The 21,697-nt window shown below is 41.7% G+C and overlaps 1 protein-coding gene across 5 annotated transcripts; it reads right to left on the reverse strand.

Annotated features, from left to right (window-relative positions):
• Positions 1–1,065: 1,065 nt before the first annotated feature.
• On the reverse strand, positions 1,066–16,971 carry mapk4 (mitogen-activated protein kinase 4). Of its 5 annotated transcripts, none has more exons than XM_031856624.1 (9): positions 16,734–16,971; positions 13,803–15,348; positions 13,142–13,317; positions 7,753–7,897; positions 6,153–6,235; positions 5,747–5,849; positions 5,260–5,479; positions 4,933–5,098; positions 1,066–4,782 (listed from the first exon to the last, which is right to left on the reverse strand). In XM_031856624.1, the coding sequence occupies exons 2-9, from the start codon at positions 14,167–14,169 to the stop codon at positions 3,823–3,825; spliced, it is 2,220 nt and encodes a 739-aa protein (XP_031712484.1). In that variant the 5' UTR covers positions 14,170–15,348; positions 16,734–16,971; the 3' UTR covers positions 1,066–3,822. The 5 variants fall into 5 exon arrangements, with proteins under 5 accessions (XP_031712484.1, XP_031712485.1, XP_031712480.1 ...); XM_031856625.1 differs by having other exon boundaries at positions 5,771–5,849; positions 13,803–15,351; XM_031856620.1 differs by having other exon boundaries at positions 13,803–15,351.
• Between the last annotated feature and the right edge of the window lie 4,726 nt (positions 16,972–21,697).

Consider the following 21,697-nt stretch of genomic DNA (forward strand, 5'->3'; position numbering starts at 1 on the left):
CTCACGCAGTGTCGAGGAACTCACCCGCTCATCCAATCACATGTTGGGATTTCCTTCCTGGTTACCGTAAAGACTGTAACAAGCGCAAGATTTTTGGAGAGGCACTGTCGTAAGTACTGTAACAGACAGTCATCTCATTTTGAGGACAAGTCTGTTTTTTAGCAAACAAAAAATTGTTCATGCTTTATTATTTTTTGCACGTTGTTCTGTTTACCTGTTTTGTTCTTTTTTAAATTATTGTCTGACTGAGACAATTTAATCAGCAGTATTTTTTATATGGTTGAGATAGAATATGGGTTGAAATGACAAATAACTTTCATTAGCATCCCATCTGCAAACCATTTTGACCTTTTTTCCTCACAATCTATACTAAGATGTTGTGCCTTTTTGTTGTTTTGTTTGTGCAAAATAAGCAAAAATAAAAACAGTGCACCAGAGAAGAGTGGAACAAGATTATATAATTACTTGCTAGACAGGAGAAGGCAAAAGAGTTCTGGTTTGAATTGGTTACCTAACCTCAGATTTCACAATGCATTGGGCTAATCTTGCCCCAAATTGGCGATATGACATGGTATGGGGTGGATTACCAACCCGGCAACTGCTTAAGGCTCCCAGATCTATTCTGTGTATTTTAGTTTGTTTTGTGGTAATTTGGTTTATTACTGTTGTTTGGGAATATGCACCACTAAAGTACAATATCACGCATGATAAGGGCCTAAGTCATTTCAATGGATCATTTCAAACTCAAGCTTAGGGATCAATCATGTTGTCATGGATGACAGAGTACTTTTCATTGGTTATTTCATTTTTTGTATTTCTCTTTGTGCTCTGTGCTGTTTTGTATGTGTTTATGTTTTTCTGGTGAGTTGTGTGTAGGCCATTGTATAAGGACATTGCGCTTTGGCTTTAAACACTGTGGTGTCGCAGTGTCTAAAGCAAAAATCAATATTTATATTAATCAAATACAAAATATCCTTGAATAAATAATTACAGCAATATTTGTTATCTAAACACCACAGCAATAGAAAACATTAGGTCAAACAATAGTTTAAGTAATGTTTTATTAATTCTTCAGCAGAAACTGCAAAAAGAGATATTATCAATCAATATTGAGCATCTAGTAAAAAGCCAAGGGGCTTCGCGGGTACAAAATACACAAGAGCCAACAGAAATATGAATCCAAAAAAGTGACACATAATAAAAACAACAAAGTTTAAGCTTTTTGAATAGTTTTGAAAGCCATGCAGAGGGGAGAAGATATGTTACATTCAGCAAGCTGGAAGCATTGAGGTGAACTGAGGCACATTTTCTAGATTTCTTCACACATTTAAACAAATGAACTTAAGCTCAGTAACCACATGTGTGCTTCTGTTGTTTGTCAATGATGTTATTGCTGGCGTAGGTTACCTGCAGAGGAAACTGTATAATGCTAAATGTGATCATTTAGGTAAAAACTAGACTCCTTTTCATTAGCTTGACTGCAGCACAGCTTCTATCCATTTCTATAAATAGATAAATGGCTCTGGATCAGAAAATGGATGGTTTTGCACTTCACTTGCACACTTTTATCAGTTAGTCCAGCAGTCCAGCTTATGTATAGTACCTTAGAGGTACATTATTATTAACAATCAGCATTGACAATAGTGGAGTATCAGTTGTCACTGAGGAAAAACGGTATTTGTGAATGTGCTAATATTGAATGTGCTTATGTCTATTGAATATACCTGCCTTTGCTATATTGTACTGTTATCAATCCTCACGTATGGCTCATCCTATGTGATGATCTAAGTGATGATCTGCTCACAACCGGTGAATGTTGCCTACGGTGAAAGAGTCAACAGTGTTAGATCAACTTCACATGAGCATTAATAGTTAACAGCTTGTAATGACAGAGAAAGTTATACATGTACTGCTGCATTGTGGGAAAGTGAATATCTTCTTAACTTAGGCTCTCAGCTCTTGCGACAGACTCGCTGTCCTAGTGTTCTGTGTGTAGACTGAATGATGTGGATAGAGGATAAAATTAATAGAGGGTAAGAGGGTATGAAAGACTTGTTGCTAAATGACTGAGTTAGTCGGAATGGGTATCAGATGCTGGACTGAAAGATCACTAAACAGATAAAACATGTCTTATTCTGAGGTGTTGTAGCTGTGCTGGCAGTGTGTTATATGCATCTCAGTATTGTGCCTCTGGCATTCCCAACAGCTGGACCCTTGTATACATGCACACCTTCATGTCAAACAGTGAAACCAGGTATGGTGGAAGCCTATTTCTTCTAGGTTACAGAATATGGGACACATGATTATAACTGTATTTCTTTTTGGCACTAGAGCAGCAATTAATCAATCTTAATCATTTTAATGCCGTTTCCATATCCTCACTATCAGCTTTTTAGTTTGAAGAGTGAAGTGAATGTCAGACGCACTTGACTGAGAAAGTACGAGGCACAAGCCTACAGCCGACATCTGTTCAATCACTCTGACTGTGTCTTTTACCTGATTCCATTACCTTGAAGGAAAGACATCACATGTCAGAAAAAATGCAATTCTGAGGGTCTACTGTCTTCCACGCTGGATAGAAAAGTATTTCAAAATACATGTTTGGTTATTTTCTTTACCATATAAAATGAATATGGTAACCAGGCAGCATTGAGGAGTTTTGAGTACAAATAATTTCCTATAAAGGTTGTGAAGCTTCTACTTTGTCCAAAATATAGGCTACTGTTGTTAGCATTATAGCTTTTGGTGGCTAACAATTAAGTTAGCAAAATAGCGACAGATATCTGACTGTCTACTACAGAGGATAGTATCTCTTCACTAAGTGTAAAGCAGATGATGACCTTGAATGGTGCATCAGGCCGACAGGATATGAAACTGCAATTTAACTAGATCATAAATTATTACGATAGAGCATTTCACATTTAAACAAAATACAACTCACTCCAAAGAAACAGAAATTGTATCCTAACATTCAGCAAAGAATACTTAAACACAATAACATTATTCATTTAGGAATTATACTATAGAATTAAATATGACAACAGTTGTATACAAGTAGCATGTAGCAGTGATGGAGCTCATTAACTCACTGTGGGACTGGTAAAATAGCAACAGATAAAATCCTTATGGTTCACCAGGTAGCATAATTTTGCTGATTGTTTTCGGTTTATACATTCAGAGAAATTTGGAAAAAGCATTTTCCGTGTCATTATCATTATTCGGTGGACATCACCATTGGAAGACTGTCTGACATTTTGAAAGGATTACTGACTGACTGACACACAGCAAGGGATCTTTAGAAACACAAATAACACAAACTTAAAACAGATTGGGTGATCTCTCACCATTTGTTACTGTTATCCAGTCTAAAATAGCCTTTATAACTGTTATAGTCAGACAGGCAGATGTTTGTGTCACAGAATAAGTAGCTATCGATTCAAGGTCTGACCCATCTTTAACTTGCCAAAAGACCGCAAACCACTAATACTTTTCTAATTAATGATTGTGGTATTTCTAAATATTCTCATGTAGAACAAATGTTAGATATTTGCAATACTAAGCATGGTTAATTGAGTTAAATCCAAATGCTTTCTGACCTCTTATTGCTTGAGAGCTCCTCTTGACAAAGCTACAGGATTGTTGGTTTAGGAGCAATTTTAGTCACCGCGTGTCATTGCAATAGTGACAAAAAGACTGCTAACACTAAAGTCTAATGTTCAAGCATCATATTCAACCATGAGAACCCCTAAAGCACTATGAGCATTTGGAAGTGCTCCCCAGTATGAAGCTGTACTGTGGTGGACCTGAAGTTTAAATTCAACATCAAGAGTTAGGAGTCTGTGGTGGTGGAGTCCTGTGCTCTGGAAGCCTGGGCACCTTTCGATTCATATTTGTCTGTTTGCTTTCTTCCCTCCATCCTCCCTCCTTTCCTCTCTTCCCTTCTGCTTTCTCCTTATTCTGCCTGCACAGTTTCAGTGCTCGGGATATGAACACATCCAGGTCGAACAGCCGCTCTTTTTGCTTGACAGGAAGTGACTCCAAGGAATCATCATTTACTGGCTGAGTAGTGGAGGAAGTAGAGGAAAGGGGTTGAGATTCTGGGGAAAGAAAAAGTGGCGAGGTCGGGGGAGACACTGTTTGAGGTGACCGAGGAGGAAGCGGAGAGGTGGGAGATGAGGGGAGAAGTGAGGGCAGGGAATTACAGGAAGACATGACTGGCTGAAGTGGGCTCAGTCTGTCTTCATCATATTCATCTGATGGTTGCCGGACAACTTCCGTGTAGTGGAAGACTGGAGCTGGGAGGTCAGTTGGGGAGAGAGGGAGAGGGGGAGAAGAGGTGAAGCAAAAGGGTGAACGCGGTTCCAAAGAAGGACTAGGACTGGGTGAGTGCAGGCGAGACTGGGTGCTCTCAACCCAGCGAGAGATCTCCTGGAATAAATCCCCTGTCTCCTCCTCTTCCTTCTCTTCTATTTCCTCCTCCTTCCTTTCTCCCAGGTCTTCCACACTGCTGCTACCAATAGGGTCAGCAGGCACGGGGAGGCTGCTAGTGTTACGCTTCCAATGAGACAGATCCAGGATCAGCTTAGGCTCTGAGTAGTGTTGAGGCTTGCCCTCCCTCCAGGCAATTTTATCCAGATACGAAGGAGAGCCCACTTTGTAGTCACAGGAGCGGCCACAGTCCAGTTCCCCGTACGCCAAACCACAGGCCCGTTCCAGAGAGGAGTGAGAGTTTTCCAGGAAGCGTTCAGCTGAGCTGCTGTGGGAATACTTACGTGGGTCCACCTGTACAAGATAGATGGGGAGAAGCAAGGGGATGGAGAAGGTAAAAAAAAAAGGGAAGGAGGACATATTCATGTTGTGCGTTTCAGTGCTTTGACTCGTTCTAATTTGTTACTAGTATAGAATGGGGGGAAATGACAAAGCTTATCCAACCTGCGCCTCCTCTAACAGTGAGGTGGTACTGGCCCGGGGGTCTCTCTGCACCTCCTCATCCTCTGTGGTGTCTCCCAGGTCAGAAGTCGTGTGGCCAGGGGGCATGCAGCGACACCTCCCGCCTGACTGCTGCCAGGATATATCTGTTGATAAGCTGTTCTCGTACCTGCAGATGGGCAGAAATTAAGTATTAATATTAGTCTTATAATAACTTTGCTGTGCAGTTTATTCAGTCTGATATACGTATTTACAGCAGAAATAGTTTATTGTGTCTCATTATGCTTTGCGAGACTTTTCTGTTCCAGCAAATAACAAAAATCTACACACCTCTCCCAATGGATGCTGGAGGCCTGACTGTTGCCGTTGCTGAGGCTCTGCTCGGTGACGAGGCTGTCCTCCAGTTCGTCCTCGATACGGAAGGGATGCGATGAGGTGGGTTCGTCCTCTGGACAGGAGTACTGCTGGAGGAACGGGTGGGATAGCGACGCTTCAGCTGTCAGCCGATCCATGGGATTAAAGGTCAAGATACGCTCAAGGAAGTCCACAGCTGAGAGGAGAAGGACAAGGGATCAGTGAAGGAGAAAGAGGAGGTGAAATAATATGCAGTATCCATGAAGTGCATTTCTTGAAAAAAAATATTCTCATGCACCATCTTCTCTCAGGGCTAAATTATCTGTGCTAGACCTCTAAATCTCTCCAGCCTACCCAATCATCTCTTCATCCTTCACAGCTCAGAGAAGCTGCTTCTTCTGTATATTTTTCACTCTTAATGGTCCCTGTTCTATTTCATACTGCTTGAAATTCCTCTTCTTACCACCACTCAATTCCCTCTGCTCACCCTGAGCATCCACTTCAGGAAGCACTTCAGAAAAGGGTTTCTTGACTCTCCATCCATGACTGACATATGAAGGCATCACCTAGGGAAAAGGATGACAGTGAGGTTGAAATATGTGCATAATTCCTCTGTGGTTATTTCTTTTTGTACATTTCAAGACACTCCACTATGTTAACTTGAATATGCTTACTAAAGCGTATTCTAGTAGAAAGCAAAACACAGCCAGGGCCCATGACGGAAAAAATGGAGTGCACATTTAACCTTGTCTGTCGACTGAATCTTTTTTAGACTGACGCTGCAAACATTGCATGACAATGACACCCTGTTCCATATTTAAACGATCAGTTTGCAGACATAGGACAAGCAGCAGCCACTGAGGCGTCACCTGTAGCAGGTCCTGCCTGTCCTCTTCTCTCAACACTGGCACTGTGTCAAGAATCAGCTGCATCTGCTCCAGCTCGTGAGCTCCTGGGAGAGGGAACCGGCCAATCAGAGGCAAGTAGAGAGAAGACAGAGGATCAGTTACATAAGCAAAAAAAAAAAAAAAAGGTGACCAATTAGAGTTAAACACAGGAATAACTGGTGTGAGCTGTCGAGAGAAAGAAATGGTTTAGGTATAATGTTCAATACAAATATGCAGATAGGGTGGAACACTCTGCAGTCAACTATTTAAATGGTTTTCAATTTAAATGTGTCTAGAAATCACCACCTTTATAGCAGCCATTTAAATTTGAATTACAGTAATTGAAATCACATAAAATGTCACCTCTTGCATCTTAATGTTTTTCTCCTCCCTTTGATAAATGATCTGTTGAGGTAGGGTCTGGTCACACCCTAACTATGAGGCCACAAATAGCATTTTGTCCACCAGGGAAGTTTTGTTTCTGCAATACTTGCAACTTGTTTACCAGCACTTACTTGCAGGTCATATAAAAATCCTACTAACATTAGCATACATTTACACCCAACCATGGCCCAATCCTAATGTTAAACCTTTATAAGCTAAAACATCTAACCGAGTTTGTTGGGGGTCGGACTTGGACTAATAAGATGCTGTAAAGCTCAACACTCAATTTTACTTTTGACAACTGATGGCTGGAGAAAAAACATTTTGGAGTCACTGACCGTGGTGTAAGCAGAAATGCAACTCGCTTGACCCTTTCAGCTCAGAGCAGAGCAGTGCAGCCTTTTACACCCATTGGATAGAGTTAGGAATTTGCCCTTTAAATGTTTCCATCAGTGGTAACCAGAAGGTGGTGCTATATCAACACATTCACCACTGAGCATCAAGCAAACCGTGGTAGTGTATTTTGATGAAAGTGTATTGCTTCTCCTATGGTAAACAAAAATAGTTGTGACATGTAATCTCCGGTGCTTAAGGCAAACATATCTAACAATCCATGTGTGAAATTCTAGCAGAGAGGAACACCAGGGAACCATCGAGTTTATGGCACCATCTCTCCTGTGGTGTAGAGGGCTGGTGGAGGTCAAAAAAGCCTGTAAGGAAGAACTACATCTGCTTCAGACAGCGAGAATTTCTCTATCATCATTGCTATTCTGGTCAGACAAAGAAGTAGCCTGAAGAAAGAGAATAAAGCATCTTTGGTGGAGGACACTCTGGACAGAAAAACTGTCCTTATAGCTCTCACTTGATGCCACCTTATCCATAAGCACTGTTTTTTGCAAGTAAGAACTTTACATAAGTTCACAAGAGACTCACAGGATGTGTTTGAATACCTGACTATTCACTCAAATAAGCCTGATTTAAATGCTCTATCTTATTTAGGTCAGTGTTTATTGTTGCTAAGATGGTAGAAAAAGACCATGCGGGACTTTTGTTAATAAGATGTTTCTCCTGAATACTAATGATGTAATCATTTTTGAATATGCCATCAAATAAATGATGAGCAAAATCATGACGTTCCTGCAGGACATCAAGGTCATGGGTGTTTCTGTGGACACCGTGTGACAAACAGTGGAGGTACCTGCAAACAGCATGCGTCCAGTGAGCATCTCAGCCAGTATGCAGCCAGCGGCCCACATGTCAATGGCCTTGGTATAGTTGTTGGGGGACAGGAGCAGACGGGGGGAACAATACCACTTAGTTACCAGACCCTCGGACAGATAGCCCTGGAGAGGGAGGCGAGGGTGCGAGTGAGAGAAAAATAGGTGAAAGAGGGAAGTTAAAAGACAGAATGATATAGTACCTTAGTGATGAGCATGCAGCAGATTGGCTTGTTAACAGTTCTTACCATTAGCAGTGTACTTGTAAGCCTGCATGCACTTGACTGACAGTTTGTTTGGTAATCATTTTGTAGTGGTAGTGCAAGAATAAGAATCAGAATCGTATTTCTGGCCAAGTGTACCCGTAGCAAGAAATTTGACTACAATTTTTTGCACTGCTCTCAAAAAGACATAACAGCGAGGGACAGAGACAACAAAGCTGGACAAATAAAGGTGAAGAATAGACAGGACTGTCACAAGTATGTGAAAGAAATAGGTGTATATACAAATATTATATAAATATGTTTAAAAAGACATCATCAGTTTACATCAGCTATGGATGGAAACTAAAAACATTCCCATGAATCTCTACCTGCAGTTACTGAGTTTCACCGAGCCTTTGATGCTCTGCTGTTTAACAACACGTCCTCTCATTAGGGCTGCTGCGACAAGACTCCCTTCTGCCTTTTACTTTTGTAAATGTTCACCTTGCGAATAACACTGAGCATGGAGATGAGCCACAGGCAAGTGTATTCACATACAAACCAGATTTATCTAGACGTTTTTTGCCTGTTGCTATTATCAATGCTCTCATCGCCTCTTATATGTCCCTCCACTTCTCACTTTCTGTAATCGCTCCACTCCAACCTTACTAAATCTCAAACTCCCTTCACTTACAACGCTAAATTGCTCAGTGAGTTTCTTGGGCCATCTCGGGCCACTTGTAACACCAGCATGTCATCCCACTAAGCAGGGCATAGCCCCGATGATGATTACATTTTGGCCCAAAATGGTTTTACATTTCATTTGACAGCTGAAAAGTTCTAGTTCTCTCTTCATATTTGAAAAAGGTAAAATCATTTTTGTGAGGTTTGTCTTGATCAGCAGGTTCAGGACATGACTCAGAGCCTTCACTCATTGTGGGCCACCCACGCCGATGTTCCCTCTTATACATCACTTCCAGCAACGTGCCCCTACATCAAATTCAGCCTGGCCGAAGACTTTGCGTCAAAACGGCTCTTTGAGTTTTTTCGCGCCAGCTTTCTATGGAGTTACATTACTCAAAGAATGCAACATCGTTAAATCTGTGAATAAGGAGCGATGAATTGAACTTCAGCCCTGCTGTTTCTCTTCTTCCCTTTGCTCCTCTTGTGCCACCTCTCCTCTACAATCATTCCTTTCCTCTTTACCCCTACATTATGTGTACCCTGCTTATCTACTCCTTCTTTGCTGTCTACTACTGAACCCTACTGAACCTTAGTTACTGCCTCCCCCTCCATGCCCTCCCTCATCACCGACTGTGTGCCAGCAGATGACAGAGCAGAAACTGATGCTAAGTGCTCAATGATGGTCTGTCCCTCTTTGCTGATAAGCCTCTACATGTGAGCTCTCATGTCTGGGTCCTGATAAGCATTTGAAAGACAGTGTCTTTCAGGGAGTAGCCATGTTTTGTGTCAAAAGGACAACATTTTAAGGATGGAAAATGGTTTGATGTTAATCATGACACAGATTTGGAAACTGCTTTGAACAGAAAAAGAAACATATTTAGGTCTCTGTTTCACAAACTTATGCACAGATGTAGTCTCAGATTTAATGTTCTGACTATTCACAGCTATTCAACATTATAAAATGCTTGTTGGCTTTCTTCTTCACTCCTTTCCTTTCCTCTCGACCCTCTCCCCCCATCATCACTTCGCATTTTCCTCTCCATCCGTTCCATTAATCTCAATTTATCTCAGTGTTTTTATATCTCACCTTCAGCTATGACTGTCTCCCCTCCCTGTCCTCTTTCTTCACACTTCACTCCATCTCTCTCTTTTTGCCACCCCGCTTGCTTCACCTCCTTTCTCACCTGTTTCATCCCTCCTTCTCTTCTTGTCAGATGCAGCTCCACTCTGCTTATTTACACCTGTCTGCTCCTACTCCCTTCTCCGTCACTTCCTTCCCTTCTTTTCTCTCTATTTTCCAATACCCTTTCCTCATTCACCTTTCCTCCCCCTTTTTCTCCTTCATCCAGGTCATGAATAATTTCTGTGCAGATCCAGCGCTGCCTCAGCAGGTGACATTGACACATACACACTCCAAGTTCCTTCTGCCGTTGACAGAAAACAGCATCACAAATAATGTTTTCCCGGCCGATGTTTCCCTTCTCTCTCCTTTCAACCTTTCTGTCATCTCTTTTTCCCTGAGTAAATGTTTGCCTGTCAGAGGCGCACATCTAGACAGCTCGTCAAACAGCCTCACTTCGACTCTAACTGCAGAGTCACAGTGTGCTGGCAAAACACACAGTGAGAAAACACAGACCATGTAAGACACTGTAAAAGCAATAAGAACATGTAAGAGTGATTTCTTTGGAGGGATTATAGTTCATTGAAAATAAGTTGTTCAGTCAAAACTAGCCAATGTTACTGTTTTATTATTTTATTTACTTATTTATAATATTTTTAAAAACTGATAATAAAAGATGAAAACAAAATAATAAAAATTCCATGGACAATAAACATATACTTAAATTCAATAAATGAGTTTGAAAAGGAGTAGGATATATATTTATTTCTTCCTATTCCTTCTCCGCTTCTCACCAATGAATGAACATACACAAACGTATATACACACATGCAGTTTATAAGCAATCATCCAAATATGACAATATAAAACCTGATAAAGTTCAACAGTGATGCAAGGACCTTATTTGAAAGCAACGCCAACGAGACATAAAAACAGAGCCACCAATCTTGTTTAATGGCCAAATATGAAAGTTAGCCCTATCTGTAAATTTCCCATCACAGCTGAAGTCAATACTACCCACGCCGATTACCACATTTCTTTTTGAAAAAGCAGCGCTTCGGTTCTGCATTATTAAATTAGAGAGAGGATGCTAGCACATTCACTGCAGGCATCTGCTTTGGTGTCAACACAGCATCACAAATAGGACAGCATCATCTTACACACACACACACACACACACACACTCCGGTAATACAATCTTAACGCTAATGACCAATGACAAACTGATGTCTTACAAACACATCAGCTGCCAGACTCCTAACTAACTTCCGATGTCCACGGCAGAACAATTCAAACCATGTCAGCAGTTTAAAATTAGAATGTAATGTGCAGCCAGCAGTCTTATTGGTTATTAATGCATCCCCATTATCAAAGCTTTGAGGCTGACGTCTGCAAAGAAAGAGGCTGATACTGCAGCACCAGACAAGAGAGAAATACTATCCGAATGAGCTGAGATGCAGTACTTGTTGTGGCATTACATCTTCAATAAATCAACAATAGCTTCAAGTGAATTATGCATGTTTATAAGCATAAAATATGCACACGACAGACACATTTTAACATTTAAGCGTAGGTCTGTCTGTCTGTCTATCTCTTGACATACCTACCTTGCAACAGTGCAGTAATCTGAACATTGTGTTCTATGACAGGCAGAGCATTTTCTGTAGGTACACAATGTGAAAGCAAAATATGCACCCAAACACACACATACACACGGGAGCAGTGAGATAGAAGTAAACCGTCTTCCTGCATGACCCAAACTACCTTTGTCTCTCTCACTTTTTCTCTGTTTAATCACTTTCTTGTCTTGTCTTTTGCGCAGCCCCCTTCTCTCTTTGCCTTTGTACTTTTCACCTCCCCTCCTTTCACCCTTCCGTGACTCAATATTTATCACCCTTGCTCCTCATCTGTTCTCTGCCGCCCCCCCCCCCCCACCTCTCCTCCTTCCCTCCAGACGCACCCCCTGTGTCTGCGTCCAGCTGATCCCCGGTCCCGTGTTCTGAGCTGACAAAGATCGCCTTTCGCAAGAGCTCCTCTTCACATGCACAGACCCAAAAAACACACAAACACACACACACACACACACACACACACACACACACACACACACACACATCCTGCCCTGCTAGTGTTACAGTATTGCTGTGGGATCTTCGTGCATAATAAAGCAGAACAATGGAGCAGTAAATTGTCACATTATTCTCTCAGAAGCCTTTATGTACAATAGACAGGCTAATCACTGAGTTTGATTAGCACAAAACTCGATACCAGGTTTGTGAAGAAGATGTTACTGTAATAGCAGGGTTTGGGGCTGGAGAGGAGGCCTTGTGTGAAAGACATCAGACATGGGGGTGTGTAATCGGAGATGCAATAGAAAAAAAGACGCCTGGTTGTACTGCAATCGAGGTGAAAAGAGGTGAAGGAGTTACACCTAAAACACTTTTAGTTTCAAGTTTGAAATGTTGTGATTCTGGCTGTATTTGGTGAGGCGGTGTACTTTTTAGAATCTGGATCTTTGTCAGAATCAGACGGATGATGTCACCTGAGACCACAGTGAGAGGACACCAGGCTGACATCAATTATTCCACGTTTCAATTGTGATGGGGACAAAACATGTGTGCAAACATACTGATTTTCTTTAGGTGGATTCTTTTGCAATAGTATCCCATCCTATGGTTTTTCCATCGCTACACAAGGACAAGGATTTGTGCACTGCTGTCTGATAACCACACAGGCCCGGAGTTCAAGGAGTTCTCCTCCTTGATAACAGCTGTACCTCAATGAGAGGCAGCAGAGATAATGATAATATGACAATACTATCCCATAGATTCATCCGTCAGCAGAAGAACGGCCCACACTGCTTCAGACTGCAATGTGGAGAATCAAAAATCCTCCAAACTGAATCAATTTTCCTGGCTTGAATATTGAAAGTAGAATACATTTTTGCAAAACAAGTATGAAAAAGTACCAAAACAAGATAATGCAGCCAATGTTATGTGGACAGAAATCTTTCATGCTTGTCCTCTGAAGATTATGGATTAAAGTAAATCAGAGAAAGAAAATAATGATCACAGGCCTTTATTGGCCTCTGATCAAAAGAACACTTGGACACATACATGCCCCAGAAAGATCACTCAGAGTATTTAGGTTAAGGCTGGAAATGTTCGTACAAGTGTTGCTGATTATTTTAAATGTCTATGTCATGTTTGGTAATCAGTCAAAGTCTTTTCAGTTTGAGAAATAAGATATCCAACTACTAGCATAATGCGTATAACCAAGGCCACCATCATCATCATTTCTGTATGTGTGAGTGTGACTCTGCTTGCGGTGTGTGTTTGTGTAGTGGGTTTCCTTCCCCTTTACCTTATGAGAATAATGAGGGTCGACTATTCTGGCCAGCCCAAAGTCTCCAATCTGGAGCAGCAGTTGATCTGTGTTGATGAATATGTTGGCAGGCTTCAGATCTCTGTGCAAGACGTTAGCTGAGTGGATGAACTTCAGTCCCCTCAGCAGCTGGTAGAACAGCAGAGTAGCGTGACCTGTTGAAGGACAAAAATTAGGTGTCAGGATACACAGCAGCGCTTTTATTCTCACTCGTGTAATTACCAGAACGATGCCTATTCCTAACTCAATAATTTGTCACAACATGAACGAGTGAACGGTACTTGGGTAATGACTTGTGGATTTGGGCAAAACTTTTAAGGCACTTATGTCAAAATGATGATTTGCATTATTCCAATACTTACCAAGCATGTTTATGAAAAGGAAGCAAACAAGCTGAATGAATGAATCAACACATTTCGGGCAAAAATCGTGATGTGATTTTCAAATGTGTGAATTGTGAATAAAGTAGTCTCAGTAAGAGAGTCTCAGAAGGACTGCCATGAAATCCAATAAATAAAACCAGCAGTGCAGCGACAAAACAATAGTGTTTCAACATGAAGCGCCACACTGTAGTGCAAATAAAATAATAATACTGTGTGTTTGTTTATAGCTTGAATTTTTTCCCTTTTGTTTCCCATACCTGTGGTTAGCGGACCTTGCTCCAGCAGCCGAGCCAGGTCCGTCTCCATGCATTCCTGGACGATGTACAGGGCACTCAGCTGGGTCGGGTCTCTGGGCAGTGGTCGTCCAAATGGCGCCAAAACCTCATGGACACTCACCACATTTTCATGGTGCAACCGGCGGGTGATTTTGACCTCGCGCAGAGCGTGCTTCACCGTCACAGCATCCCGCATCACCAGCTTTTTGATTGCCACACGCTGTCCGGTGCGCTGGTCCACAGCTGAGAGAACCAGGCCTGTAACACCCGTGCCAAGAGGTCGAAGGTCAACAAAGTGACCACCCAGGTCAAAGCCATGGAGGAAGAGGGGGGTGTCCTGTCTGGCCATGATAGCTCAGTCTGAAAGTGTTAGTGAACAGATGACAGATAGATTCCAGGTACCTCAAGCTTGATGGATCTCCACAATATTTAGATTAAACGTGCTTTGTTATTGTCTAATGCACATGATGTTACATCTTTCTGTTGAGTCCAGAACCCCAACTTAAGACCTGATTTTTCTCTTGATAGCTGGTGCACATCGATGTCTGTTTTCATGTAGACAAGACCCAAATTCAGTTTCACAATTTATCCGGTGAGAGGTGGTGGCAGTTTTAGGGACCCGCAAATATTGCAGTAGGATTATTTTATCCAGATTTGGGGCCGAGGAGTTCGAGCTGTACTTGCAAGCAGGTTAAAAAAGAAGGTATTTCCTTCAAGCCTAGGTAGTGTCTTTGTGCATCATCTTCACCTCCTCCTCCTGTCCTTCGTGGGCGTGGGTAGATTGTTAATAAATCAGCCTTTCACTGAACCAGCTGAGAATCCACTGGGAATCACACAACAACATTTGGGGTGTTTAGGACTAGGATAAAGCATCCACAGAACATGTTTAAAAATAACAGGTTTTTCCTTCAACATTTTTCCTCTTGACACTTGATGACGATATCTTTCTCTGATCCAAAGATGTTATTTGATGCCTTAGTCTGCTGCAGCAATGCACTTCTCATCTCTCACCGTATTTTCTTTGCGCACAAGAGATAGTGAGGTTATCAGTGAGTCTTATTACTGTAATACTACCCAGGGCTGGGGTATCCATAGAAACAGCCCTCTGTGTGGCTGATCCTGCTCTTACATGTGTAGATGCATCATGGGACAGCAGCAGGCAGACGGCCGGCTCTGCTCTGCACTCTCTCTCGCTCTCTCTCTGCTGTGTTTTTTATAAATCTGTAATCATCATCGACCAGTCAAAGCCTTCGATGGTGAGGTAGAAGAAAGGAGGTGGGTGTTATATGAGTTGTATTCAATAAGACTCATCCTCTTCTTCCATGAGTCAGTCAGACAAGTTCATTCAGTGTGAGATCCACAGTTGGACAGCGGGGCAAATCCCCGTAAAGTGTGCATGCGTTTAATCCCTTTAATTGCTTTTCCTGTTGCCTTCTCATGAATGTAGGGATTTCAGCATCAGGTGGCGGTTACCGTGGAAAGATGCTGCTATTAGGTGAGTTGCTCAACACATCTATTGCCGCTGCTGCTGCTGGAGAGGAAAAGAAGAACTGGGGTGAACAGGAGAGAAGATAAAGATGAAAGTTGCACAGCAACAGAGCCAGTGTGTTAACAGGGTCTGTCCCAGGAGGGTTGCCGTTACATAACATTGAAAGGCAGTGAAACCTATTCTACACCAGCAACTTAATGCATAATCACGTCAATTCAATGATGCTTTTAATATCTGTTGTATGACGCTTCTGACATTTCCAAGCATGGGGGACAATTTGACAGGACGGAGTAGTTTATCAGGGCAGCACTGTTTTCAATGAAAAACACTTTTCTTGTTGCATTTTCCGTTTGCATCACACAACATAACGTTAATTTTGTCTGATTAAAGATTAATAAACCTACCTGACATTTTAGTTATATTTTCACCCCTTGAAAGGGTCATATAGTGGTAGAAAACAAACACATTCACTTTCCCGCACTCTTAGATCCCTGGGCTGTAAGAACTCTAACAATCCATCAATCCATAGAACAAATCCCTTTGCTGTCAAAGCCTGAGGGCAGGCTTGAGTATTAGCTCTCTCCCTCTACCTTTCTAGAAACACGGGATGTGCTCTCAATAACTAGTCTTCAACAGCCTTCAAAACCTCCATCGGGCTGACTGTCGGAGGCTGAAAGAGTGTGGGGTGAGAACAGAGAGACAGAGAGAGAGGAAGCGTTGACAGTGTTGCTGGGTGGGAGGCGCAGCACTGGGCTAACTTTATATATAATGCATAACCACTGGAGATGGTCGCTCTGTGCAATTATTTTCCATATTTCTTAAAGCTATGCAACTAGAATACATGTCACAAATAAGAATAATAATTTCTTTGATGCAGTGCAGTAAAATGTATTAATTTGCAATTGTGAAGCCAATTGTCAACATTTTTTTTTTTTACATATATCACACTGGCTTGAAACATCCTTTCATTTATGATAAGGCAGTACATTTGAACTGTTTTCTACACTGAACCAATGATAGTCGATGGGAACAGAGAAGGGTCCATCCTGTTGTACTCTGTGTGCAGCTGCTTCATGCGTCCCTTGCTGTTCTCTTTCTTCTTTTTAATTTAATTTACTTCCCAACAGGCGTTCAAGCAGTTTGGGTTAAGATGGGAACCGCTGCATCCTCTCTGCACACTGGCTTCATGCGGCTGCCTTTGTGTGCCTACATACAGTAACGCCCCATCTGACAGAACAAAAACAGAGAGGTTGAAGTGCATAAAACACAAAGCCCCCTTTCTTTAAAGAAAGAAACAATAAGTATACCAACGACAAACAGATCCCTCTCAACCAGCTTCACGTTGTTTTAGTATATGTTCGGTGTGGAATAACAAGAGGAAGAAGAAAGAAAGGTAACAGCAGCAACCATCAGCAGCTACTCACCGGAACATCAGGCAGCCGCAGTCTGCCGTCCAGAAACAAAGATCCGGGGGAAAGATAGAAGAGAGAAACGGGTCCTTGGAAGGAAAGCAAAGTGAAACACGGCCGCATCTCTCTCCCTCTTATGTCTGTGTGATTTAGATGATACACCGGGGGCGATCCGTCGAGATGAGATAAGCCAGAGGCTGCTAAAAAGCCGGTTATTGTGGGCGACTCTGTCCGCTCTCTGTCAGAGCAGTGATCTGAGGGAGGGAGGAGAGAGGGATCACCCCGATACAGATACATCTGCCAGACCTCAGTGGCTTCACACACTATCCCATTGCACCATGGATGATTAAGTACCAATCCCCTCTCACACTTTTTTCCGTCTCTCTCTCTCTCGCACGAGCGCCCTTACCCTTAACCTCTCCAAACCTACCGATGAAATAAAGTAACAATATATGAAAGTTAGAGGGGTCATATTTAACTCTATTAAAGGAGAGTCCAAATCAGCCTCCATCGTATTCTAGCTGGATTATCATAGCTTGATCATTAGTCGTCTACCATGCATCCAGACATGCATGTGCAGCATTTGTGTTTGAGATTCCCCCAGAGAGAACGCAAGAGAGAATCCTTTGTTCAGAGAGAAATATTTTATTACAGCAGCAAGGATGACATGTGGGGGAAATGTCATGGACCCCAATGAGAAATAAAGGTTTGTTCAAGTTGTACAAGAGATATGTAGAAAGTCTATACTGTTGGGGGATACATATAAGCATATCCCCTCTGTGAGATGACACTTAAAAACACTAAAAAAACAGCTTAATTACACTGGAAATTCATTCATTACCATTAAAATAAAACAACAATTATTGTGCGTTGTCAGAGGTTATTATTATCTCTGGTGGAATTCTTTTTATTTTTTTATTATACTATATTTATCCCGGTAAGGGGGAAATTTGTCTCTGCATTTGACCCATCCCTGTATACAGGGAGCAGTGGGCTGCCCATGACAGGAGCCCGGGGAGCCGTTAGGGGTTCAGCGTCTTGCTCAGGGACACTTCGACACAGGACACATCCCAGCCAAGGATCGAACCGTCGACCTTCCGGTTACCAGACAATCCTCTTAGCCTAGTGAATTGTCATGAAGGATCCATGTGTGCGTCAGTTAGTGAGTGACTGTTCACCTCGGTGTCTGTCCTCGGCTAATCTCGTTTTCTGCAAACTGCACAAGATTTTAGTGCCCAGTAATGACTGCAGGCTCAATAACCTCTCAAGGTTGCGGTGACTCACACTTTCTCAAAACACCTTTCATTGCCTGTTTCATAAAGCCATTGACTGCCTGCTGACTCCTCACTCATGACTCTTAAACCGGCCCCTGACCAGTAGGGACCACTAGTGATAACAAAGCTAAGTGCATCCTCGACCCTCATCTGCTACTCTGTGCTCACAATGGGAGACAGTTTGCTGTGTGTTTGGCTAACAGCTAACGGAACGACTTGTGCACACACTGCTGTGTACCTCACAGCTGCAGTTTGTGTTTTGGACGGTGTGTTCGGCTTAACTGCTAACCTACCGCAACTCAGGCGCTGCTAAGCAGGCAGAACGCTCGGTGAGTTATTGTTTTTGGCAAGATTGTATGACGTGTATTATAAGACAACTTCGAGCCGATTGCCTGCATGCATCGCCGCTTGCTTTTGAGATTGTATTAAGTGCACGAATGGTTCTGGTGTGCTATTTCGGCTTCATTAAATTACATTCATGGGTGATGGGACATCTAAGGTCACGGGAATCCACAGCATCCTGTGACCTTATAGAGTTAAAGATGTCCACTCACCAACCTGGAGACGGCACTGTCTTTTTACTTTTATTTCATTGGAAACATTTAGTTAAATTTTCAAAGGTTGTGTATAAATCTGATGAATAATTTACTAAATGCAAGCCATCAAACGATGGGTCAGTGATTCCTTTGTAACAGAGGGCAGGTTGTAATCAGAGAGCTGGTGCTGTTAGTAAAATGAAAGTGACAGAGAAATGCTCACCCCTTACCAAACAACTGTGAAGCTCTCAAACAGACTTGACATCTTCCAGGTTTGTATCTGCACCTTTTCCTGTGTGTTGGCCAGATAGGACGAGCTTTCTAAGTGGAATGTAGTGAAGAGGAAATTGTCAAATACTTTTGTTGCAGTTGCGTCAGAGAAAAGTATTTTTTTTTATGTTTTTATTTGGTGAGAAGGAAAGCTGTCAGAAAATGTATGGAAGACCATTTTGCATTAAAAAATGATGAAAGTCCTTTCTTTCCCTTTCAAAATCACACAGTATTCATTAAATACCATAAAGCTATTAAAGCTATTTCATCATTTACATTCCAACCAGCTCACATCAAAGTATCGCCTTTGACCGATCAGTCTTCTTGTCTCTATGTCAGGGTTTTGATATGTTTTCGTCATGACTGGGACTTACAGTGGTGCCACACAAAGGCACGAAACAATACTTTCTACTGTTTTATGTGTGCATTTTTGATTTTACTGCACTGGCACAGCTTCTGAAGCACTGCAACATCACAACCTGGTGTTATTTCTAACTAATAGATGAGATGGCAGCAAATAAAACTGTGCTATGATGTACCAGCCAAGGTGAAAGTTACAAGAATTACTTCTTGTTGGCATTTTTAAGTAATTTGAGACATCTGTGATTTAAATTCCCTGAAACTATTTCCAGGGGAGTAACACAGGTTCTTCTATAAGTACTTCAAATGGAATAGTAGCTGGAGACAGAGGGAAAGTCATTAGCCACTGGAGGTTAGGCAAAAACTAGATAGAAATCACTGGCATCTTTTAAATAACTCTGCTCATGATAAACACAGAAACAAACCAGAAAAAAAAGAGAAAAGGAAAAATACAAGTACAGGAAGAAAAGAAGAGGCAGCAGTAGACAAGCTACGTAAATGCTGCATTTCTGCCCTCTCTAATTAACAATGATAACATCTGATAAATGGAGACATGAAAGTGTCAGTGGTGGGTGCCTATTTACACAAACACACACTCCTGACCGTGACAATGTGTGATTACGTTTTGTGAGTCTGCCCTGAAAAGAAAGGTGGAATCAAAATAAAACCTTGACACCTTTTCCCTGTTTGTTTGTATCAATGCCTCATAAAGAGGAGGAAAAGTCCACATTATCTACTATGAGCTACAGCTCCAAAACAAACTGGAAATGTAAGCCGGGTTCTTTGCTACTTATTTGATGTAAAATCTGGCAGATTTGGAACGAAGCAAATCCAGAAAATGCACTTAGTTTAGAAATGTTACAGTCATGAAGGAATTCACTGGACACAGTCACAGAGAAACTGCCTGTTGATCTACCTTCAGCACAGAGTGAGCAGCAGTATTGTGTATGCGTCCTCAGATTACCTCCCTCAAACAGATCCCTGTCTAAGTAGGAAAGAAAATAAATAAATTAGAGGTCAGGCTGAAATTTCCATGTGACAACATCTGGTTTAGTCCACTCGCGCTGGGTGCGTGAGGAATATTTTTCCAGAGATGTGACGGCCCAAACAGGAGAGAGACAGACAGATGAGGGCACATCTGTAGGTGTGCAATGATAACTCATAAGGGAATAGCAAATGCTACAAGGAGGATACTACTAGGCCTGTTATTTCAGAGTTGGCTTGAGACTTTACATTTTTGACAGAAAGCCAGCGTTACAAACTGGTCGTGTGGGGTTTGAAAAAAGTGGGCATTTAGGAGGAAGGGTCCCCAAACTTTATAGAGGTCCAAAATCACTAGAACACCCCTGTAATTAAAGGGGAAGATGACAGCAAGGTGTATGAGCTTTCTCTCGCAGGCTTGGTTTACTTTCTTCTGTCTTTATTTTGGTAACCTTGTTTATAACTTATATAATAATATATTAAACCAAGGGGAACATCAAAACACAACACAATCCTACATCAAAACATCCACACCCACCAAGACCTACACCTTAGTTATAATACAAAGACAATTAGAAAAGCAATCGAAAAATGCCCCAACAGTGAAAAGTATCTATAACTATATATTATTGTCAGAACCCCTAAGTAAGCGTTCACCTTACTGGCCCACATAGAGCAAGCGAAATTAACTAATAATCAATAAAAATCTTCTTGGTTTTTGTTCTTGCGTTATTTACTGATAATCAACTTCAAAATACAGCTGCTCTGCTCAGATTGAACACTTGGGATACTACAGAGCGAGGGAAGTTAAAAACAAAACGAAGACAAAACAGATAGGTGGTCTTGGTAGGAAATAAGGATGCAAATAAACCCCAAATTTAAAAAAGAAAAAAAAAAAAAGAAAAAAAAAAAAAAGGTAGAGAAAGATGCATGACAAGAGAGAAAAGGTGAGCTGAGAAACAGACACATTCACACGGAGATAAACAGACGGGAAAGACAGACAGCTTAAGGGAGGAGGGAGCCGACAAGGTTATCTTGTCCTGTGTGTGCCAACAGTCCTCTCTGAAAAGGACGGGCCTGTCTAAATGTCAACACAGCGCGGAGCAGCAACGATATGCACTGAATAAGATATGCAGTCGAGCGATACGAGAGGGACACTGACTGAGGCAGGGCAGCAAGGTCCTTTACAGTGACCTAAGTGGAGGTCATTAATACAGCAGCACACACGCGAAATGTTTTGTCAATATGAAGTAGATAAATAATTGTGTGGCTTTGAGCTTTGAAACATCTGCAAATCATATGTGTACCATTGTTTGAACACAGACTTCCTGCATGCATTTGTCCTTAAATATACAAAAACAATAACTCATTTATCTTCTACTACCTTCGAACAGAGTAGTTATCTTTTAGGCCCCTCCACCACGACAAATGCTGGTTTTCACTCTAAACTCAGAGCAGGTTCTTTAACACCACCTGCAGGATTTTCTTTGTTACTGCCACTACACATACAACAGAAACAGGCTATAATGCATTATGAAGTGTTGCAGTTGATGCTAAT

This window comes from Anarrhichthys ocellatus, unplaced genomic scaffold (genome assembly GCF_004355925.1).
Source record: "Anarrhichthys ocellatus isolate YVR2014 unplaced genomic scaffold, GSC_Weel_1.0 scaffold17, whole genome shotgun sequence".
Classification (NCBI taxonomy): domain Eukaryota; kingdom Metazoa; phylum Chordata; class Actinopteri; order Perciformes; family Anarhichadidae; genus Anarrhichthys; species Anarrhichthys ocellatus.

What these genes read in the sequence shown, in the direction of transcription:
- mapk4 (XM_031856624.1), bottom strand. Translation starts at nt 14,169, where the DNA reads ATGGCCAGACAGGACACCCCCCTCTTCCTCCATGGCTTTGACCTGGGT. An exon ending in ACAGGCAGGACCTGCTACAG is followed by an intron (nt 5,850 to 6,152) that starts GTGACGCCTCAG and finishes CCTTTTCCCTAG; the next exon opens with GTGATGCCTTCATATGTCAG. An exon ending in GCAGAGGGAATTGAGTGGTG is followed by an intron (nt 5,480 to 5,746) that starts GTAAGAAGAGGA and finishes TTCTCCTCTCAG; the next exon opens with CTGTGGACTTCCTTGAGCGT.